At 41.8% G+C, this 26,967-nt stretch overlaps 1 protein-coding gene across 2 annotated transcripts in view; it reads left to right on the forward strand.

The window, feature by feature from the left end:
* Positions 1–26,522, forward strand: part of LOC124123515 (fibrillin-1-like) — a 34,917-nt gene extending 8,395 nt beyond the window's left edge. The window contains exons 7-21 of one of the 2 annotated variants that reach the window (XM_048399040.1): positions 66–188; positions 5,319–5,441; positions 6,806–6,928; positions 8,110–8,232; positions 9,583–9,705; positions 11,147–11,272; positions 12,022–12,153; positions 13,089–13,181; positions 16,006–16,101; positions 16,538–16,633; positions 17,758–17,853; positions 21,081–21,182; positions 22,329–22,434; positions 25,153–25,269; positions 25,724–26,522. In XM_048399040.1, the coding sequence (XP_048254997.1) occupies positions 66–188; positions 5,319–5,441; positions 6,806–6,928; positions 8,110–8,232; positions 9,583–9,705; positions 11,147–11,272; positions 12,022–12,153; positions 13,089–13,181; positions 16,006–16,101; positions 16,538–16,633; positions 17,758–17,853; positions 21,081–21,182; positions 22,329–22,434; positions 25,153–25,269; positions 25,724–25,790 (1,646 nt within the window). In that variant the 3' untranslated portion in view covers positions 25,791–26,522. The remainder of the gene's footprint in view (positions 1–65; positions 189–5,318; positions 5,442–6,805; positions 6,929–8,109; positions 8,233–9,582; positions 9,706–11,146; positions 11,273–12,021; positions 12,154–13,088; positions 13,182–16,005; positions 16,102–16,537; positions 16,634–17,757; positions 17,854–21,080; positions 21,183–22,328; positions 22,435–25,152; positions 25,270–25,723) is intronic. The other variant, XM_048399041.1, reaches the window with a different exon arrangement.
* Positions 26,523–26,967: the final 445 nt, after the last annotated feature.

Raw genomic sequence — 26,967 nt, forward strand, 5'->3', positions numbered from 1 at the left:
CACGCTTCGTTCTTCATTGTTCTCTGCGATTGTGATTGACTCCATCACGTACATCTCCCATTCAGACATCAACGAGTGCAGCACCCCCGTGAGTCCCTGTGAGGGGGAGCTGAGCTGCTACAACACCCTGGGGGACTACTACTGCGGGTGCCGGCCGGGGTACTGGAAGAATGGCACTCTGTGTCTGGGTAAGGCTTCAACACCACCATATAAGTACATCTTGGAGGCCTTGGCCTGAGCTCTGCGGTATTGATAAGACTTTTGGTATGTGTCTTGGCGCCTTTGACTAGTTTCGTCATTGAGAGCTTTGGTTATAACACGACAAACGTAAGGGACCGAACATTATATTGCCTGGGATTTTGTATCGAGATTAGATATTTTTCAGCTAAAAATATTACATTGTTTAGGTTTAAAACTTTGAGCCTAAAAGTTTTTAAAAAAAAAGAAAATCACCTTGCAACAATGTAATTTTTGTGGCAGGCACTTTTTCATACTTTTCAAGGTCTGAAGCATAATTATTTTTTTCCAAAACTTTCGGGGACAATTTATGTTTTTGGATAAAATCCTATCCCGACCCAACAACATCATATTGTCGGCCCCAAAGGGAATGCTTCATTCCTTGATCCATGGGACATTTGTATTTAGCATGGTAACCAAACATATAGTTACATCTCTATTTTCAAGGGTTCCGGACAATTTGTCAAACATGAAAGCAAATGTCACTTGAAGTTTACTGAGAAGACAATGGGTGAAATACTGGACTTCCCCATTGACAACATCTATGTGAGATATGGAGATAGGACATTTAGACAGGGAGTAGGGCACTAAAAGTAGGGAGCTCCAATCCTTGCATAAAATTCTTTCCACATATTAATCGGAATTTCTTTGGCAATATTAAAACAATGAAATTTGGTCAAGAAGTTTAACTTCCGCTTCAGTTACATTGATGATTTGACATCGCTCAATAATTTTCAAATAGCTATTCCCTTCTTCTGATACCCACCTGAACTAAAGAAAATAGGTCTTCAGCAACCCATGCTTGCGGTTAAAATCGACCATGCTTGTTGTAAGAGGTGACTAACGAGATCGCGTGGTCAGGCTCGCTGCGTTGGTTGATGCATGTCATCGTATCCCAGTTGCGTGGATCGATCCTCATGACGTCAATTACTGGTATGTCTGATCCAGACTCGATTATTTACAGACCGCTGTCATATAGCTGGTACATTGCTGAGTGCGGCGTTACACAACAAGCAAACAAACAAACCTGAACTAAAAATAAAAATCCAGTGAAACGAACCCTAATGAATGTCAAAAAGACTTTCATAACACTGTGTCACGAGGGATGACTTCAACTTTTCAAAAGTCAACTTTCCGTTTATGTCAAGCAATATTCTTGCTCCTCCTTTGGTGCCTATATTTGATTTATGAACTTTTTAAATGCAATCAAGCATGCTCTTTCTACGAAGATTTCAAAGAAGCGCCATACGACTCTTACGCAAACGTTGTCTGATCAAGGTTACAACAATCAAGTATTATGGTAGGATTTTTCCGAATGTGACATATCAGTGATGCCTAATGCAGTCCTCTATTTTGACTTGTACCTTATGCCCCCGTTATTCTCTAATATCTTTGTTTAGGAATGATTGTAAAGATAAGGCTTGGCGATATTTGTTTTTGAATGGTTGTAAAGATAAGGCCTGGTGATATTGATATTTGTTTAGGAATGGTTGTAAAGGTAAGATTAGAGATTGTTTCTAATGGCTGAAAAGATAAGGTCTGGGGATATTTGTTTAGGAATGGTTGTAAAGGTAAAATCAGAGACTGTTTCTAATGGTTGAAAAGATAAGTCCTGGTGATATTTCTTTAGGAATGGTTGTCAAAGGTAAGATTAGAGATTGTTTGGAATGGTTGAAAAGATAAGTCCTGGTGATATTTGTTTAGGAATGGTTGTAAAGGTAAGATAAGAGATTGTTTCTAATGGCTGAAAAGATAAGGTCTGGTGATATTTGTTTAGGAATGGTTGTAAAGGTAAAATCAGAGACTGTTTCTAATGGTTGAAAAGATAAGTCCTGGTGATATTTCTTTAGGAATGGTTGTCAAAGGTAAGATTAGAGATTGTTTGGAATGGTTGAAAAGATAAGTCCTGGTGATATTTGTTTAGGAATGGTTGTAAAGGTAAGATAAGAGATTGTTTCTAATGGCTGAAAAGATAAGGTCTGGTGATATTTGTTTAGGAATGGTTGTAAAGGTAAAATCAGAGACTGTTTCTAATGGTTGAAAAGATAAGGCCTGGTGATATTTGTTTAGGAATGGTTGTAAAGGTAAGTTTAGAGATTGTTTCTAATGATTGAAAAGATAAGGCCTGGTGATATTTGTTTAGGAATAGTTGTAAAGGTTAGTTTAGAGATTGTTTCTAATGATTGAAAAGATAAAGCCTGGTGATATTTGTTTAGGAATGGTTGTAAAGGTAAGTTTAGAGATTGTTTCTAATGATTGAAAAGATAAGGCCTGGTGATATTTGTTTAGGAATAGTTGTAAAGGTTAGTTTAGAGATTGTTTCTAATGATTGAAAAGATAAGGCCTGGTGATATTTGTTTAGGAATGGTTGTAAAGGTAAGTTTAGAGATTGTTTCTAATGATGGAAAAGATAAAGCCTGGTGATATTTGTTTAGGAATGGTTGTAAAGGTAAGTTTAGAGATTGTTTCTAATGATTGAAAAGATAAGGCCTGGTGATATTTGTTTAGGAATGGTTGTAAAGGTAAGTTTAGAGATTGTTTCTAATGATGGAAAAGATAAGGCCTGGTGATATTTGTTTAGGAATGGTTGTAAAGGTAAGTTTAGAGATTGTTTCTAATGATGGAAAAGATAAAGCCTGGTGATATTTGTTTAGGAATGGTTGTAAAGGTAAGTTTAGAGATTGTTTCTAATGATGGAAAAGATAAAGCCTGGTGATGTTTGTTTAGGAATGGTTGTAAAGGTAAGTTTAGAGATTGTTTCTAATGATGGAAAAGATAAAGCCTGGTGATATTTGTTTAGGAATGGTTGTAAAGGTAAGTTTAGAGATTGTTTCTAATGATGGAAAAGATAAAGCCTGGTGATGTTTGTTTAGGAATGGTTGTAAAGGTAAGTTTAGAGATTGTTTCTAATGATGGAAAAGATAAAGCCTGGTGATGTTTGTTTAGGAATGGTTGTAAAGGTAAGTTTAGAGATTGTTTCTAATGATGGAAAAGATAAAGCCTGGTGATGTTTGTTTAGGAATGGTTGTAAAGGTAAGTTTAGAGATTGCTTCTAATGATGGAAAAGATAAAGCCTGGTGATGTTTGTTTAGGAATGGTTGTAAAGGTAAGTTTAGAGATTGTTTCTAATGATGGAAAAGATAAAGCCTGGTGATATTTGTTTAGGAATGGTTGTAAAGGTAAGTTTAGAGATTGTTTCTAATGATGGAAAAGATAAAGCCTGGTGATGTTTGTTTAGGAATGGTTGTAAAGGTAAGTTTAGAGATTGTTTCTAATGATGGAAAAGATAAAGCCTGGTGATGTTTGTTTAGGAATGGTTGTAAAGGTAAGTTTAGAGATTGTTTCTAATGATGGAAAAGATAAAGCCTGGTGATGTTTGTTTAGGAATGGTTGTAAAGGTAAGTTTAGAGATTGTTTCTAATGATGGAAAAGATAAAGCCTGGTGATGTTTGTTTAGGAATGGTTGTAAAGGTAAGTTTAGAGATTGTTTCTAATGATGGAAAAGATAAAGCCTGGTGATGTTTGTTTAGGAATGGTTGTAAAGGTAAGTTTAGAGATTGTTTCTAATGGTTGAAAAGATAAAGCCTGGTGATGTTTGTTTAGGAATGGTTGTAAAGGTAAGTTTAGAGATTGTTTCTAATGATGGAAAAGATAAAGCCTGGTGATGTTTGTTTAGGAATGGTTGTAAAGGTAAGTTTAGAGATTGTTTCTAATGATGGAAAAGATAAAGCCTGGTGATGTTTGTTTAGGAATGGTTGTAAAGGTAAGTTTAGAGATTGTTTCTAATGATGGAAAAGATAAAGCCTGGTGATGTTTGTTTAGGAATGGTTGTAAAGGTAAGTTTAGAGATTGTTTCTAATGATGGAAAAGATAAAGCCTGGTGATGTTTGTTTAGGAATGGTTGTAAAGGTAAGTTTAGAGATTGTTTCTAATGATGGAAAAGATAAAGCCTGGTGATGTTTGTTTAGGAATGGTTGTAAAGGTAAGTTTAGAGATTGTTTCTAATGATGGAAAAGATAAAGCCTGGTGATGTTTGTTTAGGAATGGTTGTAAAGGTAAGTTTAGAGATTGTTTCTAATGATGGAAAAGATAAAGCCTGGTGATGTTTGTTTAGGAATGGTTGTAAAGGTAAGTTTAGAGATTGTTTCTAATGATGGAAAAGATAAAGCCTGGTGATGTTTGTTTAGGAATGGTTGTAAAGGTAAGTTTAGAGATTGTTTCTAATGATGGAAAAGATAAAGCCTGGTGATGTTTGTTTAGGAATGGTTGTAAAGGTAAGTTTAGAGATTGTTTCTAATGATGGAAAAGATAAAGCCTGGTGATGTTTGTTTAGGAATGGTTGTAAAGGTAAGTTTAGAGATTGTTTCTAATGATGGAAAAGATAAAGCCTGGTGATGTTTGTTTAGGAATGGTTGTAAAGGTAAGTTTAGAGATTGTTTCTAATGATGGAAAAGATAAAGCCTGGTGATGTTTGTTTAGGAATGGTTGTAAAGGTAAGTTTAGAGATTGTTTCTAATGATGGAAAAGATAAAGCCTGGTGATGTTTGTTTAGGAATGGTTGTAAAGGTAAGTTTAGAGATTGTTTCTAATGATGGAAAAGATAAAGCCTGGTGATGTTTGTTTAGGAATGGTTGTAAAGGTAAGTTTAGAGATTGTTTCTAATGGTTGAAAAGATAAAGCCTGGTGATGTTTGTTTAGGAATGGTTGTAAAGGTAAGTTTAGAGATTGTTTCTAATGATGGAAAAGATAAAGCCTGGTGATGTTTGTTTAGGAATGGTTGTAAAGGTAAGTTTAGAGATTGTTTCTAATGGTTGAAAAGATAAAGCCTGGTGATGTTTGTTTAGGAATGGTTGTAATGGTAAGGCTTGGTGATATTTGGTTTGGGATGATTGTCAAGGAAAGTTTCGGAACTATTTGTTTTGACATCTTTGTCAAGGTAGGGTTTGCAACACTGGGCACAGTTACCTGAGAGTTAGGATGAATCATATGTTCTCTTGGCACCATGATGACGTGTGGGTACACAGCAATCAGCTGATACGTGATGTCTTGACGAACTGAAGTCAAGGAATGCTCTGTTTCAGATGTCGACGAGTGCCTGTCCGGCAAGGACCGGTGTCATGTGCATGCTCACTGCGGCAACCTCATCGGCTCCTACTTCTGTCAGTGCCGGAAGGGCTACAGCGGCAGCGGCTACATCTGCTACGGTGAGCGCCATGCCGGGGACGCCCTTGATGATGATCACATGTGCACATCGCTATACTCACGCATGTCATTTCAAAATTTACTTTTTTTTGCAAATTGTTTGAGCGGCGGGTGTTTCCGATAGGACATGACTCCCATACTACTACTAATACGATAGCTGTAGCGCTAAGGTCGCTTTGTGCAACTGCGTCCTGGGCCCACTTTCACAAAGCGATCTTAGCGCTAAGATGATCGTAACTCCCATACTTTAACATAGACTTACAATAGTCGTAGTGCTAAGATCGTATTGTGCAAGTGGGCCCTGGTGTCATCAATGATTTTCAATGATCCATTCATATGATTTTCACCGCTTTTTTCCTTTTACATCCAATCCAATGGAATCTGTTTCGGCGTATAATCGAAACTGGTTGTTATCTGTCGTTGACATTTTATATTAATTATACCCAATCAATCTGTTGCTTGTCGACTTGGATCAGATGGACAGCGTCGGGGACGTGGTTGGTTGCGCGCCAACGACAGAATGCGACGTCGCTTGTAATACCTGGATTTGTCTGACCAAGACCCTCGTTTCCACAAAGCGACCGTAGCGCAACGACTGTCGTACGTCTAATGTATGGGAGTACGATCATCTGAGCGCTACGATAGCTTTGTGGAACGGGCCTTAGAACTGTTGCTGGCCGCCATGATATAGCTGGGAAATAGCTGAAGTAAACATTGTGCCACTAGGTGCTACACGCGCTGACTTTCATTTTCCCGAGGCAAGGGAATTAACTGACTGTAAAAGTCCAGTTTTGCCGAACTAGGCTGGAATTTCTGGGCTCGATCATATCGCCACCAGTGGCTATTACAAGCTATGTCCCTTCTATGTATCTCCCATTGACCAATCAGATTCCACTTCTCATATCACTTCCATTTGCTTCAAACAAAATGGCGGCGCCCAGTTAATCTGATCGATAATCAAGATCTATATTGTGATAAAACGTTTCTTACTTCGCAAAGTGCATCAAATCACGTGAGCACCTTGATTAAAACCATGAAAAGATTTGGAAAATATCTGTTGTTGGCGAGTTGGCGGTACACATGCTTTGCGAATCCTGCAATCGACCGAAATCTGGACAGTTTACGAACCGAAACCATGTCGATTTCGTTACGCGATTTTGATTGGACTATGCATAGACTCGTAAGTCCAGCCAAAATATAACTCCATAATACCAGCCTAGTCAGGCAAGAGTGGAAACTTGACTTTTTATATTCATTTGGGAAGATGGCTGACTTTCAGTCAGAAACCGAGAGGGTTGTGTCGTGACACAGCTAACTGAATATACACGTTAGCTAGCGAACGTCTAATGATTCTGGGTCGTTTCAGATGTCAACGAGTGCAAGGTTAACAACGGCAGTTGTGACCATAGATGTGACAACATCCCCGGCAGCTTCCGATGTGGCTGTCACTATGGTTACCGTCTTGGCCGGGATAGGAGAACCTGTGAAGGTGAGACGGATCAAGTTAAGACCTAGGTCAACAAGGGCAATAAGTGAATGCGTGTGTGAGTGGGTGTGATGTTAAACAGAGTTTGGACACAATTCCAATTCTATGACATTGGTTGTGCCATAAAGTGAGGGGAAAGTCAAAGTAATGCAGGCGTGTTCCACTGAGGCCCTTGGCACACATAACACAGTTGTGGACGCGCTATACACAAATAATGACTTCAGTGAGTTAGTTTTAAGGGCTCGACCATTTGATATTCCGGGGGAGGGGGAGCTGGGATTTTGTTTCGAGATTAGATATTTTTTTCAGCTTCAGCTGCAAAATGACATATTTCATAATATAAAACTATGAGCCTGAATGTTATAATAAGAAAACACCTAACGATAATGTCATTTTTTTGTGGCAGGCAATTTCTTTTGTTTTCAAAGGACTGAAACATAGCTATATTTTCTCAAGAATTTCCGGTGCCAATTTTATTTCTCAGATAAAACACACCCCAGCCTCCCACCCAACCCCTCCAGAAATTCTAATGCTCGGTCCCTAAAGCCGTTTTGAACAGTATTACAATTATATCACGGCATGTCAACTTCGTGTGGTGCAAAGCCTGAAGTGATACTGGTGTGGTACGGTTAACACTTCGGTGAAACCTACGAGCACAGGTATGGTGCACTTTGACATCAACAGGGAGCCACATGTACTGGAATGTGCAAAGATACAAGACATTAATAATTATCATCCAAAATTTGCTCCCACAGGAGATATCGCTTGGGTGAGATCAAGTTATATCTATACTGTAGATATCGCTGCAATGAAATTGCATCACAATGCTTTGCAGACCATTGTGGCGTCATTGGTTACCATGACGTCACCATCAAATGACATTACTAATGGCTCTGCTACTGAAGCTGTAAGCAGGACTTTTTACACTGAAGACACTCCTAATTACTGTCTACAAATTGGAAAAGTTGAAAGAATGATGTTGGATGATAAATAAAATCTCACCCTCGTGTCTTTTGATATCAAATATATCAACACTCGTTGATAAAAGTGGAAACAAATACTCGGCAAGCCTCGGAGTTTTCCCACTTTTATCAACTCGTGTTGATATATTTGATATCAAAAGACACTCTGGTGAGATTCTCTATTTAGCCTGGAAGTTATTCAGTGGTATCTCTGTGTTACAGATGTAGACGAGTGTCAGTACGGGAACGCCGGGTGTGAACACGCCTGCAACAACGTGGTTGGTTCCTACTACTGCACCTGCAAGGCGGGGCACAGGCTCCACGTCGACAACAAGAGATGTGTCGGTGAGACTGCAGGCGATCAAATTTGACATGAAGCACCCTCGATGATCCAGTGTATAATATGTCCATTCTTACCTCGTTATGAGATAGATCCGACAAAAAGAGCCGTCCAATCAAATCACAGGAGATTTACTAAGCAACGTTAGCAATACGAGATATGAAGATGATGACGTCACTTCCGTGTCGAAGTTGTGTCAGTGAATGTGTTTATGGTTTTTATAAAAAATGGAGTTATGCTATTTAAGATAATCGATAGTGGAGATATGAAAACGACCAACTGCTTGTAGATCCGTGCGAAAAAAACGATTCATTTAGGATTTTAACATTATTAGAAGTGCACGAGTCAGGCTGTAAGGATGTATTGTTGGTGATTTTTAAATGTAAACGCGGGGATTAACCCAAAAATCGGTTCGTAGATCACTAAATTGTGCAATCAGATACTGATGCACAAGAAAAATGAATAGTTAACACACGATACAGATAATAAGTGGCAGCAGGCAGCAGCAATAAGAAAAAGTCCTTTAAAACATATAGGTGTACTCACGAATGTACCCGTGAAGATCTGGGGTAGAATAGATCTTCAGCGACCCATGCTTGTCGTAAAAGGCGACTAACGGGATCGGGTGGTCAGGCTCGCTGACTTGGTTGATGCATGTCATCGATCCCAATTGCGTGGATCGATGCTCATGATATTTATCACTGGATTGTCTGGTCCAGACTCGATTATTTACAGACTGCCGTCATATAGCTGGAATATTGCTGAGTGCGGCGTTAAACAACAAACCAACCAACCAACCAACTCACGAATGTCCACAATTAAGTCTCCGTCGAATGTCTTGAAAGGGGACGTGCTCCGTTCTTGAAACCGGAATAGTGTTGGAAGCTGTCAGGATTTTGTCTGGAGAGTAGATATTTTTTTCTTCTGTTACAGCTGCAAAACCAGATATTTTTAAAAATAAAACAATGAACTTGAACATTTTTGTAAGAAAAACACCTGTAACTAACCTGTAAAACAATGTAACTTTTGAAGCAGACAAATTCTCTTTGCTCAAGAGTCTGAAGCATAAATATTTTTGTCAAGAATAAAATTCCAGCCCCGCTCGTAAAAAGGCCGAGAATCTACCTCTTGCCCCTTTTATGTAGGCACAGACAGCCTTCTCTCCCTCTACCGAAACTTCTCGAAGGATCAAGCCTATTTTGTCAACAACGAAAGGGAGGTAACAGTAAATTAGCGAGGTGAACCACTAACAATCCCGCCACCACAGCCATCGATATTGTACGAGCGCTTCGTTCCACTGCAACGTAACAGTACGATCTTGTTGATAGTTACGGATGATATTCGTTATGTTACAGACGTCAACGAGTGTATGACCGACCACGGCGGCTGTCATGGGTTCTGTAACAACACTGTGGGGTCTTTCTACTGTCACTGTCCTGACGCACTCGTCCTGGCAGACGACAGGTTCTCCTGCAGACGTGAGTAAACTTGACCTGTTTGTAACGTCTGTTACTTTGGACGTGAGTAGCTTTCACCAATCTCATTAAAATCAGATCTTAGTTCTCGCTGCCGCTAAACAAAGATCTGAAGACATCCCATTACGGGTCACGGCAGACCGACCATTCGCAAACTCTGACCGACCAATGGAATTACTAACAAGAAGTCGACATTAGCCAATCAGAAGGCAGCTTTCTCGTGCTTTACGGCACTAATTTTAAATTGGCGACTACGCTTCGAAACATATTTTGACAAATTCTCGCTTAAAAATTTGAAACCTGAACAAAAGAACGTTCTAGAATGGCTAATATATGGTCTGGATTGTGTAGATTCAGTCGTAAAGCCCGTAACTATTGCTCGGAATACCCCGTTTTAACGTTTTCGAGGCTGCATGATTAGAAATCACATTCCGACTGTCACTTTCATGATCTGGTAAGCGACGCTCTGATTGGTCGGATGAAAGGTCGTTCTGACGTGACCCCTAATGGGATGTCCTCAGATCTTTGTTTAGCGGTAGCGAGAACTAAGATCTGATTTTAATGAGATAGAGCTTTGACCGACTGTAACACCTGCTACAGTAGAAGTGAGTAACCTTGTAGACTATGCTATTGTAAAGGTCATTGTAATCTTAACGCGATGCTAACGTTTGTTTTTGCAGACTGCCAATTATGTCACTAAATATTTGCTCATGAATTTGAAGACTTCTATAACCCGAATGGTACATCTGAGGCTGCAAATCAGAATAACAACCTCCGAATTGACCATGTACATTGTGCACAACGTTATAGTGATACAATACAACATGTATATCCAAAAGTCTGCAGCAAATGTCAGTAAACAAGTTCAAATTGGAATCAAATATTTCATGTTGATATGTGATGGCTTAGTCAAGGTGACTTGTAGTTTGTTGACAACAGGATCAATAAAGAGGAGTGAGTGAGTGAGTATTGTTTTACGCCGCTTTTAGCAATATTCCAGCAATATCACGGCGGGGGACACCAGAAATGGGCTTCACACATTGTACCCATGTCGGGAATCGAACCCGGGTCTTCGGCGTGACGAGCGAACGCTTTAACCACTAGGCTACCCGACCGCCCCTCAATAAAGAGGAAGCGCCCTGAACGCTCAATTTTGCATTATTGCGTTGAATGCAATGTTAAAATGCAATATTAAAATGCCCGGAAATTAACAAAAAAGTGATATGAACTTTAAAAAATCCCAATGTTGAACAAAACAGACACATTATTCAAGGTTGGCCTGGCACGCACACTTGGTGTTGAATCCTAGACATCTCCAATATGTATCCCTGTAGTCCTGGTTCAATCTGAGGACATCTCATCAGACTAATCGCCCTTCAGATCTACCTTTGTTGGGGAAGTATAGGAGCTCGCGTGTATGTACAAGTAAGTCCTTGTGTTCCAGCCATCGCCAGCTGCAGAGACAAGAATGGCGGCTGTGAGCAGGTGTGCGAGGATCTGCCAGACGACAAGTTCAGATGTTCCTGTAGGCCTGGATTCACCCAGAACCTCAATGGCAGATCGTGCAATGGTGAGGTGAACCTCGGTATAATGAGTGAGTGAGCGAGTGAGTATGGTTTTACGCCGCTTTTAGCAATATTCCAGCAATATCACGGCTGGGGACATCAGAATAATGGGCCTCGTATAATGAGGGTTGTGTGGGGAACTATTTGATAAACGACAGAAACGAACTACAGTAAACTACGTTTATAACGAACACGCTTATAACGAACTGACGGATATAACGAATTGTTTTTTTGGTCCTGTCCATTTGCTGTATATATGCTGAAAATATGCTTATAACGAACTACGGTTAAAACGAACTAAATTTAGTGGTCCCTTTGAGTTCGTTATAACCGTAGTTTACTGTAGATGTATAAGTGAGCGTTAGCCCGGTTGAGTCCGTGGGACAACGAAGATCGAGTAAGTCAGAAAGTAGGGGGTTATACTGCGTTCAGTAGTACTCTTGCAATATGACGTTGGGGGTACCGAGAACGCCCGCTCATAATTTTTTGGGGAAATAGCGTAGGACATACAAACAGTTGTATTCTCCATAGCATAGGGTTTGATTGTTTAACAAATAGGGAGATAAGGGGGTGTAGGGTTGAATGGTAATATGTAGTGATTCAAAGCGCCTGCTAAAATCTAGTTTGCGACTTCGCATTGGTGTTCAAGGTTGTGGTGGTGACACGTTTAATTCCGTATATCCATCAATGAACATGTACATTCACTTGCCATACCACTCTCTATTCTTGTCACAATACATATCACTTCTTTCAGACATAGACGAGTGTGTGTCCGGCAACGCAGGCTGCGAACAGAAATGTATCAACACGCCCGGAAGTTTTGAATGCGCATGCCGGAAGGGCTATCAGATGCGCAAAAATAGAAATAACCTGAAGAAATGTGAACGTAAATATACACAGTGGTATTCCGATTTCGAAATATATACTCTGCAAAAAAAAGAAATGCAAGAGTGATTTTAGATGTATATTTTATATATCATATAAATAATCAACAGATGGTAATCTATTGTTCAAAATTGGCACACATCATTGTCATTGACCCAGGCTCCATAAGGCACACATGGACTAGTAGATATCAAGCTGAAGGTTATCTGTTCTCAATATCTTGTATGGCCACCATTAGAGTCCAAAACTGACTAGCATCGTGATCCCATGGAAGCATTCAGATCCTGAATTGTGGCCTGGGGAATGTTCACCCACTCTGCCTGCAGAACTTGTGCTATCGGTCGGAGGTTCTGAGGTTGTTGCTGATGTGCTCGCAGTCGTTGATCCAAAACATCCCATCTGTACGGGTCCGCAGCTAATGTGCCATGATCACACATGCAAAACGTATTCACCATCAACGTCCATTGTTGCCCCCTGATTACCGCCTTAGTCACGTCTCGTTTTTCTCGACGACCTGGGGTATTGAGGACAAGAGAACTGTTCCATTCCACCATCACAGTGCATGGCGATTCGTAACTTCCACACGTTTTTGGAACCAGATGATGTGAGGAGATATATCCTTATATATGTATGTTGGGTATCAAGATCCGACTTGTCTTATTGTGTGTGACCATGTCCGACGACGTGGGGCGTGTAAATATCGACTGTGTGTATTGTTGCTCATGCCATCAACCACTGGTTTTCCCTGGTCCAGACTGCATTAACAGAATCGATTATATCGATCAGCATACGAGAGCTCAAAGTCACATGGTCAAGCATGTATTCGCAGGAGTCATACTTGAGGACGATAAGTTTGACAAGTGATAATTTGTTTGATGACTTCAAAAAAATATTTGGTTAAAGTATGTATTTATCTTACGTCTTTTTGTCACGCAGCAACATGTGACCCTCCATGTTCCAACTACGGACGCTGCTTGGCCCCGAACAAGTGTTTGTGTCCGGCAGGATATCCAGGACCCGGATGTTCGGGTAGGTATGGCTCTATTAGATCCAGTTGGCGTCATCATATGAAGTTCTTCAATAGCCATGTAGTCATGTTATAATCAACCTATGCTTATGTTACGTGTCGTTTCCCTAATTGAAACAATGTGTAAAGTTGTTAACCCAGACACATTACATAACAGAAACCAACAAACAACCACCATGTGGTATACAATCAAAAAATGCGTTAAACGAATTCACTAGGTTTACAAATCAACACTAGTTACTGCACAGCAATTACAAGGGCAGTACACAATAGAGCGGTAGTACAATATTCAATGGCAGTACACAATAGAGCGGTAGTACAATATTCAATGGCAGTGCACAATAGAGCGGTAGTACAATATTCAATGGCAGTACACAATAGAGCGGTAGTACAATATTCAATGGCAGTGCACAATAGAGCGGTAGTACAATATTCAATGGCAGTACACAATAGAGCGGTAGTACAATATTCAATGGCAGTACACAATAGAGCGGTAGTACAATATTCAATGGCAGTACACAATAGAGCGGTAGTACAATATTCAATGGCAGTACACAATAGAGCGGTAGTACAATATTCAATGGCAGTACACAATAGAGCGGTAGTACAATATTCAATGGCAGTACACAATAGAGCGGTAGTACAATATTCAATGGCAGTGCACAATAGAGCGGTAGTACAATATTCAATGGCAGTACACAATAGAGCGGTAGTACAATATTCAATGGCAGTACACAATAGAGTGGTAGTACAATATTCAATGGCAGTGCACAATAGAGCGGTAGTACAATATTCAATGGCAGTACACAATAGAGCGGTAGTACAATATTCAATGGCAGTACACAATAGAGTGGTAGTACAATATTCAATGGCAGTACACAATAGAGCGGTAGTACAATACTCAATGGCAGTACACAATAGAGGGGTAGTACAATATTCAATGGCAGTACACAATAGAGCGGTAGTACAATACTCAATGGCAGTACACAATAGAGCGGTAGTACAATATTCAATGGCAGTACACAATAGAGCGGTAGTACAATATTCAATGGCAGTACACAATAGAGCGGTAGTACAATATTCAATGGCAGTACACAATAGAGTGGTAGTACAATATTCAATGGCAGTACACAATAGAGCGGTAGTACAATACTCAATGGCAGTACACAATAGAGCGGTAGTACAATATTCAATGGCAGTACACAATAGAGTGGTTGTACAATATTCAATGGCAGTACACAATAGAGTGGTAGTACAATATTCAATGGCAGTACACAATAGAGTGGTAGTACAATATTCAATGGCAGTACACAATAGAGTGGTAGTACAATATTCAATGGCAGTACACAATAGAGTGGTAGTACAATATTCAATGGCAGTACACAATAGAGTGGTAGTACAATATTCAATGGCAGTACACAATAGAGTGGTAGTACAATATTCAATGGCAGTACACAATAGAGTGGTAGTACAATATTCAATGGCAGTACACAATAGAGCGGTAGTACAATATTCAATGGCAGTACACAATAGAGCGGTAGTACAATATTCAATGGCAGTACACAATAGAGTGGTAGTACAATATTCAATGGCAGTACACAATAGAGTGGTAGTACAATATTCAATGGCAGTACACAATAGAGTGGTAGTACAATATTCAATGGCAGTACACAATAGAGTGGTAGTACAATATTCAATGGCAGTACACAATAGAGTGGTAGTACAATATTCAATGGCAGTACACAATAGAGCGGTAGTACAATATTCAATGGCAGTACACAATAGAGTGGTAGTACAATATTCAATGGCAGTACACAATAGAGTGGTAGTACAATATTCAATGGCAGTACACAATAGAGTGGTAGTACAATATTCAATGGCAATATGTAATGTGATGGCAGTGGTGAGTATCAGATACAAAAATGCAGTGGTAAAACGTGGTACACTTTACAGTGGTGAATACAATTTATATTCACCCAGGGGCGATGGTGGTGAGGCTTCCGTGATGGGCTAGGCAGGGATTCAGGGGTGATCTTCACACGAAAGCTGGTCTTGATTTAATCTCAGATAAAAATGTGTGATGAAACGTGTGAGAGAAACGAGAGACACGCTCTTGTCCCTTACATTCAGTCTCACAAGCTACTGGAAATTTCTACATAGTGGTGTAAGGCTCTATACAATGCTGGGCGAGACTCGCCGTTTCCGGAAGTTACCACACCACTTTAGCATCTAAATATAGTAACTTCTTGACGACTGCTTATTTTAAATCATACTACAGTCTCACAAGCTACTGGAAATGTCTACACAGTGCTGTAAGTCTCTATACAATGCTGGGCGAGACTCGCCGTTTCCGGAAGTTACCACACCACCCTAGCATTTAAATATAGTAACTTCTTGACGACTGCTTATTTCAAATAGTACTACAGTCTCACAAGCTTCTGGAAATTTCTACACAGTGCTGTAAGGCTATATACAATGCTGGGCGAGACACGCCGTTTCCGGAAGTTACCACACCACTCTAGAAACTAAATATAGTAACCTCTTGACGACAGTTTATTTTGAATAGTACTACATTACTGACGACTAATTATTGTCCAAATACAATACAACGAACTTCTACCGAATCTCAACACAAAACGATGTAACACAGTTACAATCATTGTACAACAATAAAATTCACTGCCATGTAACACTTAGACATGCTAACGTCTACTCATGACTTGGAATGTTTAACACCAGAGTGAGTGAGTGAGTTAGTGGAACAGAAATTCTGGTAAAGTGGCGCCTAACCCGTCCACTCACTTTGTGTGTACTCTTTTCTTTCAGCTGTCTGCAGCCCCTCATGTAGCAACGGAGGGACGTGTCTCAGACGGAACCGGTGTGTGTGTCCCGCTGGCTGGGCTGGGAACAGCTGTTTGAGAGGTGGGAGATGTCGAAATTATGTTCTTCGTTTCGTTAAAGCGGGACTTACTATTTTTGTATAAACCGGAACTGGAACCGATGACTAGCACTGGTCCTGCAGTCCTTACCAAACTGGTAAATAGTTAAGGTATCATAATAAGGTCAAGTAGAAACTTGCCATTTTAAGGGTTTTGCTATTTGTTATCATTATAAGGACTAGTGGACTAAAAGTGTTTGTTTCTATCGCTGTGTAGCGGAGACACTCACCCAGCTTAACACACTTCCGGGAGCAGAACAGTGACAGGGGACCAGTTTAGTGTAGCGGGTGCTACCAGTAAGGCAGGGCATACTCGTGAACACCTGGTGTCATCGCTGATTTTCAGTTTTCCATTCAAGCGGATGGTCGAGACTAATTGTTCCCTGGCGTTTACATTTTATTGTCTGTTTTTGGTTGCAGCTGTGTGTCGAATTCCGTGTCGGAACGGGGGGCGATGTGTGTCGCCCAACACGTGTCAATGCTCATCAGGCTTCACTGGGGATCAGTGTCAGACACGTACGTATATATACTGATGACATATACTATTGTCATAGTGCGAACACACCGCCTCTGTGGTCTTGTGGTAGAGCGTCCGCCCGGAGAGCGGAAGGTCCGGGGTTCGATCCCCGGCCGCGTCATACAAAAAGACGTTAAAAGATTGTACTTGTTGTTACCCTGTCTGGCGCTCGGCATTAACGGGCTAAACAAGGACTGGTCGGCTCGGAGTCAGTATACTGTGTCTGAGTGGGGTATTCATGTTAAACTGCGGCATGGTATCTCAGTACAGTGAGCTAGCACTATAAATCGGCATCAGTCCGGACTAGTACAAGCAGCCACACACACGTACATGCACGTCGCTATATAAGTGCAATAATCTTGGACGCGACGTTAAACCCAATTCCACCTCACCTCACCTCACCTCACCTCACCTCATAGTGCGAACAACATCAAAATAAGATCAATCTACCTGACTTTGTTAATTTGACCCCATAACGTAATTTTGCTTCAATTACAGTTATGACTTCGTTTGTAATATTTGTGATCATATACGACGTGAAGAGGTATATCCGGGTCAGGTTCAGTTTATCGTGGGTTCAAATCTCAGATACGCCCCGTTTTTGAACCATGGCTTGTGAGCACCGTATCTTTGTTGGCAGATTTCACCAAAGTGGTAAATTTTGGGACGGCTACACTTTATTGTGATTTCCTCCTACAGCAAACTGACGCATCGTGGTATAACTGAAATACTGTTCAAAACAGCGTTGATTTGTGTCAGCTTTATGGTCACACGTACCGGAAGTCAGCCATTTTGGATTGACCAAAGTAGCTATCGCCATCGATCTGCCTGACTTTGCGATTTCTACTCACAATAAGCGGACACGTCGTGATAGAAATAAGTAGAGTTTTGAGAGGCGTTAAACCCAACTCACTAATATCAGTTTGTGTCAGCTTCATGGTCACACGTCCTTCTACCGGAAGTCGGCCATTTTGGATTGGCCAAAGTAGCCATCGCCCTCGATCTGCCTCACTTTGCGCTTTCTTCTCACAATAAGCGGACACGTCGTGATAGAAATAAAAAGAGTTGCGAGAGGCGTTAAACCCAACTCACTCACTCACCATTGTATTGTGTGTGATTGCAGCCACCTGCTCTCCTGCCTGCGACAACGACGGGCGATGTATCCGAGTGAACGTGTGTCTGTGTAAGAAGGGATACTCAGGACCCAGATGTCAAAACTGTAGGTTATTGTGAATAGACTCTCTACATGTCAACACTCGGTCATGGTGAATAGTCTTATTTCATGTCAACACTAGGTCATGGTGAATAGTCTCACTACATGTCAACACTAGGTCGTGGTGAATAGCCTCACTACATGTCAACACTAGGTCATGGTGAATAGTCTTACTTCATGTCAACACTAGGTCATGGCGAATAGCCTCACTACATGTCAACACTAGGTCGTGGTGAATAGCCTCACTACATGTCAACACTAGGTCATGGTGAATAGCCTCACTTCATGTCAAAACTAGGTCATGGTGAATAGCCTCACTTCATGTCAACACTAGGTCATGGTGAAAAGCCTCACTACATGTCAACACTAGGTCATGGTGAATAGCCTCACTGCATGTCAACACTAGGTCATGGTGAAAAGCCTCACTACATGTCAACACTAGGTCTTGGTGAATGGTCTCACTACATGTCAACACTAGGTCATGGTGAATGGTCTCACTACATGTTAACACTAGGTCGTGGTGGATAATCTCACTACATGTCAACACTTGGTCATGGTGCATAGCCTCACTACATGTCAACACTAGGTCATGGTGAATAGTCTCACTACATGTTAACACTAGGTCGTGGTGGATAGTCTCACTACATGTTAACACTAGGTCGTGGTGGATAGTCTCACTACATGTCAACACTAGGTGATGGTGAACAGTCTCACTACATGTCAACACTAGGTCATGTTGAATAGTCTTACTACATGTCAACACTTGGTCATGGTGAACAATCTCACTACATGTCAACACTAGGTCATGTTGAATAGTCTTACTACATGTCAACACTTGGTCATGGTGAACAATCTCACTACATGTCAACACTAGGTCATGTTGAATAGTCTTACTACATGTCAACACTTGGTCATGGTGAACAATCTCACTACATGTCAACACTAGGTCATGATGAATAGTTTTCATGCTTACAATGTAGGTCATGGGGAATACACCAGGAAAAGGTTCGGGTAAGAATTTATCTTCAGCAACCAATGCTTGTCGTAAGAGGTGATGCAATGGAACGGGTGGTCAGGCTTCCTAACTTGGTTGATTCATGTCATCGTATCCCAATTGTGTAGATCGATGCTCATGATGTCAGTTACTGGATATTCTGGTCCAGGCTTGATTATTTACACACCGCCGCACTCAGCAATATTCAAGCTATATGCAGCTGTCTGTAAGTAATCGAGTCTGGGCCAGACAATCCAGTGATTGACATCAGGAGCATCGATCCACGCAATTGGGATACGATGACATGCATCAACCAAGTCAGCGAGTCTGTCCACCCGATCCCGTTAGTCGCCTCTCACGACAAGCATAGTCGCCTTTTTGTGAGCATTGGTTGCTGAAGACCTATTCTATCCCGGATCTTCACGGGCCACATTGCTAGTCGTGGTATTAGACCCAGTCTGTGTAATAGTGAATAAGTTAAAATTTAACGTCGTATTTCAGCCATACAGCTACGAGAACGAGAAGTTGATATATACAATTGAGTCACGAATACAAAGTTATATTTAAAAACAAATTTGTCAAACATATTTGGGCATAATAGGTCCATGTATTAAGATGCCTTCATCCCAAGTATTACATAGGAATGGAAGCTCAACTCCGTGTCATGTTTACTCTTTCTATATAAAGATCAAGCCATGTTATTTTAACGCCCCCGTATTTCTGAGCTTTGTGTTTTGTAGAACAATAATATGTATGGATTTCAAGTTCTGCATTGTTTATACTGAGGCTGCTCCGACCGGTTGAAATCCAATCGGTCTATGAACCACCGACAAATGCCTATCAAAGACCAGATCTCACATTACGTGTTGGTTTCTGATTAAAGTCATTGAAACGTCCCAGGAATCCGAAAATATACCTGACGCCATTCAGATGTAAATACACCAAACAATGCCTGAGCCGCTACGACTGTGCGTGTTGTACGTGGGCAGTGTGACTGCAGGGACACAACTGACCGCTCAATGTACTGGATTAATTACATAGCTTGTATTTGTAGCAACCGCTTGATGAAAAACTGAATTGCCGACCATGGCGTACAGTGAATATGGTTAACGCCGCTTTTAGCAATACAATAAACTACGGTTATAACGAACGCGCTTATAACGAACTGACGGATATAACGAACTTACTTTTTAGTCCCGAGTATTTGCTGTAGTTATGCTGTATATATGCTTATAACGAACTACGGTTATAACGAACTAAAAATAGTAGTCCCTTTGAGTTCGTTATAACCGTAGTTTACTGTATTCCAGCAATATCACGGCGGGGGACACCAGAAATGGGCTTCACACACTGTACCCGTATGAGGAATCGAACCTAGGTCTTCGGCGTGACGAGCGAACGCTTTAACCACCAGGCTACCCTGGTAGCTACCCCCCCCCCAGCTTTCAAAAGGTTTCATGGTAGATATATGCAGGACATTTTTAAATTTGATGTATCAGTGACAAACATTATGTCCAGTGCAATTCCCTATTTTGACTTGTACCTTATGTTCCCGTGTTTTTTTTCAACAATTGACTTACCTTTGCATGTGTTTGTGACGGGTGCCACCCGTAGATCAGAATACGCTCACATTTTCGCGAACACCTGGTATCTACATTATTGGACAGTGATTCTTAAACACATGCTCATTATATAGTCGGACTCCTACAACAGGCTCTGTTTTTGGCAGATATTTCTTATGAATATGGAAAGGGTTTTTGTAGCTTTTATTTATGAATCACTATAAAATAGTGAAGATACCACATGTTCACGAAAAGGTGACACATGTACACCATGCAGAGTCAAGCCAAGTGTTCACCAAAGATTTGTTTGTTTGTTTGTTGTTTAACGCCGCACTCAGCAATATTGCAGCTACATGACGACGGTCTGTAAATTATCGAAAGAACACGGGGTCATGTGGAACAAGACAATGTAGGGACTATCATCGGACATAAGTTTTGTCCCTAGGCTAAGTCGAACCCTTCTAGTCCGGACCACCTGTTAATCCGGGCGCCGGTATGACGTAGTTACAATGTGTGACCTGGCACGGGCAGTTGCTCATGATGTCAGCCATAACATGGGTTTATAGTCAAGGAATTGCAACCATGTAGAGCTGGAATATTGTTGACTGCGGCGTAACACAACAATTCACTTCCCAAGACATGTTTGAGACTTTAATATTGCCTTTATCTTCATGAAGCTCGTCCGCGATGTCGGCCAGGCTGCAGAAATGGTGGGACATGTGTCGGTCTCAACAAGTGCACGTGTCGGCCAGGGTACAGTGGAAACCTATGCCAACGAGGTATGTCCTTACAACTGTGGATGTATGCCATCGACGAGACATTGTAGGACATATTTACTTGCTAACATTCACAACATTTCCTAATAGTGTTAGGGGCATAGGGGCCTAGTCATCTGGGGCGTTTTAATTCGCTGTGCAGAGTTGCGTCCCTTAGAAACCGACCATTTCTACAGGGTGAAAAATAATGATTTTAAAGAATTTTCGGGGATAATTTTTTCGATAAGGTCCCAGTAGACAACACACCCCTCAAAGAATATCAAATGGTCCCCCATTCGCCCTGATTATTTTTCTAGGCTATTCAGCACCATACCCATTTTCGTGGGTTTCACCGAAAAGATGTTCCACCTGCTTCGTGTCCTGGTGCTTTCCTCCCACATCAAGTTGACAAGCCGTGAAATAACAGAAATGCTGAAGCGTTGAACCCAACTCACTCACTCACCTGATTCTGTTGAGTGTACACAGGGAGAATGTTTGTTTTGGCAACAGGAAGTGTATCTCTGACGTTATATGACATTAATATTCGCAAACATCCTACCTTTGTTTGAACTATTCCTTGTCCTGAAGGAATGTAGCAATAATACACCATTAAACCCCTATACCAGAATACCTCCGTATTGGACCCATGAAGATCCGAGGTAGAATAGGTCTTCAGCAACTCATGTTTGCGTAAAAGTCGACTAACGGAATCGGGTGGTCAGGGCCGCTGACTTGGTTGATGCATGTCATCGATCCCAATTGCGTGGATCGATGCCCATGTTGTCAATCACTGGATTGTCTGGTCCAGACTCGATTATTTGCAGACCGCCGTCATATAGCTGGAATATTGCTGTGTGCGGCGTTAAACAACAACCAAACAACAGTTAACAATATAAGTTAAAGAAACCCACCAGTCAAGATTGGTTAGAATCAACATTTAAAAACCTCTCACGTCGATACCTTTATATGCCGATGCGACGTAAAATTTTAACTCACCCACTCAATAGGTTTATAAGCATCATCTGACCATCACCTTCGAATGTAACACGCCATTGTGAACACAACGAACTACAATACAAGCCTTCGTCAGTAGGGAATTTTCTGTCTATTCAGCGTAAGGCGCACTTTTCTACTCTGCTTCGTTGTGTATTTTCTTGATATGTATTTCAGCTCCCCGGGGAACTTGTCGCCCATCATGTCAAAATGGTGGCGTCTGTCTCCCTGGCAATAGGTGTCGGTGCCCGGATGGAACAAAAGGCTTCCGGTGTCAAGACAGGTACATCTCCGGCTCTTGTGTTTTAAGCGTGACGATTGCATTGTGGGATACACACCTCATGACGTCATAACATTACGTTTATACGCGGCATAAGTGAACTTCACCTCAGAATATTACCGCTCATTAACTCGTGTGCTTTTTGACAGTACCTCCGACTAGGGTCCGGGTAGAGAATAGGTGAGGTGAAATTGGGTTTAACGTCGCGTCCAAGATTATTGCACTTATATAGCGACGTGCATGCACGTGTATGTGTGTGTGTGGCTGCTTGTACTAGTCCGGACTGATGCCGATTTATAGTGCTAGCTCACTGAGATACCATGCCGCAGTTTAACATGAATACCCCACTCAGACACAGTATACTGACTCCGAGCCGACCAGTCCTTGTTTTAGCCCCTTAATGCCGAGCGCCAGACAGGGTAACAACAAGTACAATCTTTTAACGTCTTTTTGTATGACGCGGCCCGGGATCGAACCCCGGACCTTCCGCTCTCCGGGCGGACGCTCTACCACAAGACCACGGAGGCGGTCGGGTAGAGAATAGGTCTTCGGTGACCAATGCTTGTCATAAGAGGGACTATGCTTGTCGTAAGAGGCGACTAACGGATCGAATGGTCAGGCTCGCTGACTTGGTTGATGCATGTCATCGTATCACATTTGAGTAGATCGAAGCTCATGATGTCCAACAATGGATTGTCTGGTCCAGACTCGATTATTCACAGACCGCCATCATATGCAAATGTATCTGGAATATTGCTTAGTGCGGCGCAATCGTTAATTTAGCACCGTGACACCCATTATAACGTACCCTTTCATTGTTTCTCCACAGACACTGCCCTATTATGACGTACCCCTTTACTATTATATACACGGACACTGCCATATTGTGACGTACCCCTTTACTATTATATACACGGACACTGCCCTATTGTGACGTACCCCTTTACTTTTACATCCACAGACACTGCCATATTGTGACGTACCCCTTTACTATTATATACACGAACACTGCCCTATTGCGACGTACCCCTTTACTTTTACATCAACAGACACTGCCCTATTGTGACGTACCCCTTTACTATTACATACACTGACACTACCCTATTGTGACGTACCCCTTTACTATTACATCAACAGGCACTGTCCTATTGTGACGTACCCCTTTACGTTTACATCCACAGACACTACCCTATTGTGACGTACCCCTTTACTATTACATTAACAGGCACTGCCCTATTGTGACGTACCCCTTTACTTTTACATCCACAGACACTGCCCTATTGTGACGTACCCCTTTACTTTTACATCCACAGACACTGCCCTATTGTGACGTACCCCTTTACTATTATATACACGAACACTGCCCTATTGCGACGTACCCCTTTACTTTTACATCCACAGACACTGGCCTATTGTGACGTACCCCTTTACTATTACATACACGAACACTGCCCTATTGCGACGTACCCCTTTACTTTTACATCCAAGGACACTGCCCTATTGTGACGTACTCCTTTACTTTAACATCCAAGGACACTGCCCTATTGTGACGTACCCCTTTACTATTACATACACTGACACTACCCTATTGTGACGTACCCCTTTACTTTTACATCCACAGGCAATGCCCTATTGTGACGTACACCTTTACTATTACATACACTGACACTACCCTATTGCGACGTACCCCTTTACTTTTACATCCACAGGCACTGCCCTATTGTGACGTACCCCTTTACTTTTACATCCACAGGCACTGCCCTATTGTGACGTACCCCTTTACTTTCACATCCACAGACACTGCCCTATTGTGACGTACCCCTTTACTTTTACATCCACAGGCACTGCCCTATTGTGCCGTACCCCTTTACTATTACATACACTGACACTACCCTATTGTGACGTACCCCTTCACTTTTACATCCAAAGACACTGCCCTATTGTGACGTACCCCTTTACTATTACATACACTGACACTACCCTATTGTGACGTACCCCTTTACTTTTACATCCACAGGCACTGCCCTATTGTGACGTACCCCTTTACTATTACATACACTGACACTACCCTATTGCGACGTACCCCTTTACTTTTACATCCACAGACACTGCCCTATTGTGACGTACCCCTTTCCTTTTACATCCACAGGCACTGCCCTATTGTGACGTACCCCTTTACTTTTACATCCACAGACACTGCCCTATTGTGACGTACCCCTTTACTTTTACATCCACAGGCACTGCCCTATTGTGCCGTACCCCTTTACTATTACATACACTGACACTACCCTATTGTGACGTACCCCTTTACTTTTACATCCACAGGCACTGCCCTATTGTGACGTACCCCTTTACTATTACATACACTGACACTACCCTATTGCGACGTACCCCTTTACTATTACACCCACAGGCACTGCCCTATTGTGACGTACCCCTTTACTATTACATACACGAACACTGCCCTATTGCGACGTACCCCTTTATTTTTACATCCACAGACACTGCCCTATTGTGACGTACCCCTTTACTATTATATACACGAACACTGCCCTATTGCGACGTACTCCTTTACTTTAACATCCACAGACACTGCCCTATTGTGACGCACCCCTTTACTATTACATACACTGACACTACCCTAATGTGACGTACCCCTTTACTATTACACCCACAGGCACTGCCCTATTGTGACGTACCCCTTTACTATTACACCCACAGGCACTGCCCTATTGTGACATATATGCAAAGTCTGAAGAGGGGGGTGAGGCAGTCGATGAGGGAGGCCTACACCGTCCCCTGTGGCAGGTTCGACTGGGACACGTGCACGTCATACAGGTAAGACACCTGGTGCCACAGGTCTAGGTCCTTTAAATTGGAGTGGTGTGTAGATGGTTGACCTGGTCAGAGATATCGAAGGTGGCTTCGTGGTTGGATGCGACCATCGGAGATTGACCTGCCTCGCGATTTCTGAAACACAGTCGGTACAAACCCAAACAGGACAGCCTCATGTCGGGTACCAGTATTCAATTTGCTGTTCAGTGTTTTGTTTCTCTCTGGTTTTATTTTCACAACAATGTTTTTTAGCATGTACAATGAAACCCCGATTGTCCGGAAACCGTCTCTTCTGGACACGGGTTGGGATTGTCTGTATAACTATTCGTTAATACCGAAGTCTGGACTATATTGCTGGGAAGGGCACAGTCTGGATTAACGAGGTTTCACTGTACAATATTTTTTACGTCATATATTTTGTGTTTTTTGTCCTTAGAGACATGTTTTTCTCGTTCAGGATCGTCCAGAGGTTTGTGTACAAGACAACATTCAAGGTTGGATACAGAAGAAAGTGCAGAGAGTGATCACTGTGAACCACAACACACTACATACAGCGGAACCTCAGTAACCCGGACTCCAATACCTCCATGTATCTCTATTACGGTGTATATTTTGGGTTCCGACAGAACCTGTTTCGACACTAAATCCACGCTCGACATTTATATCGTGTACTTATGCTTGAGAAGGCTCAGTGACCGAATCGACTGAATTTGCTGTGCAGAGTTGCGTCCCTTAGTCGTGCCAGTATCAGTTGATCGACGGTTCTATTCCCAGAATTGTCTTTATAAACCTCGGTTTGTCAGCACCAACCCATGCTAGTTGGTTTCACCTGAGCGAGAAACGCTTTACACTGCATCCGATTGGGCTTCCTTCCACAATCTGCTGTATAACCGAACTACTCTTATAAGGGTCTTTAACCCAACACAAACACACATACTCTGCGGTCCCAAGGTCTCTGCGGTCACATCATCCGCCCTTAATCACAGTTAGACTATGAACACTGCCAGTCAAAGACAAACAGTATTACTCTGCAAGAAAAAGTAACACAAAAGTGATTTTAGATGTATATTATATATAATATCAAGAAACAACAGATGGTAATCGAGTGTTCAAAATTGGTACACAACATTGTCATTGACCCAGGTTCCATACGGCAAACTTGGAATAGAAGATTTTCAAAGTGCAAGTCATCTGTTCTCAATATCTTGTATGACCACCACTACGAGTCCAAGACTGACTGGCATCGTGATCCCATGGAAGCATTCAGATCCCTGCACCAAATCTCTTCTACTGGTGTAGGAGATGGCTGCCCACATCATCACACTACCACCACCAAATCTTCCACTCTCTGTATGCAGGTTCGTGCATAACGTTCCCTGCGAGGCCTGTAAACACGACGTCTACCACACGAGCATAAAAACGTGACTCGTCACTAAACCAAACTCAGTTGTGGCCAGACGATGAGGGTCTGTCAAAATGACACCTCGAACTGGTTGTCTAGCGCGAATACCTCAACGTTTCCTCTCTGTCTGAGCTGATATCCTACCCAATCCTGGTATTGCCGTGGTGGTCCTTTCACGTAAGTGACGTAGCCGTATGAACCTGTCTTGTTCTCAAGTGCTTATACTTGGTCGATCTGGGAAGGTCCCGTGTTGTCCCAGGTGTCCGATAACTGTTCCACAGACTTGTGATGGTTGCATG

This window comes from Haliotis rufescens, unplaced genomic scaffold (assembly GCF_023055435.1).
Source record: "Haliotis rufescens isolate VD_foot unplaced genomic scaffold, xgHalRufe1.0.p SCAF_19, whole genome shotgun sequence".
Lineage (NCBI taxonomy): Eukaryota > Metazoa > Mollusca > Gastropoda > Lepetellida > Haliotidae > Haliotis > Haliotis rufescens.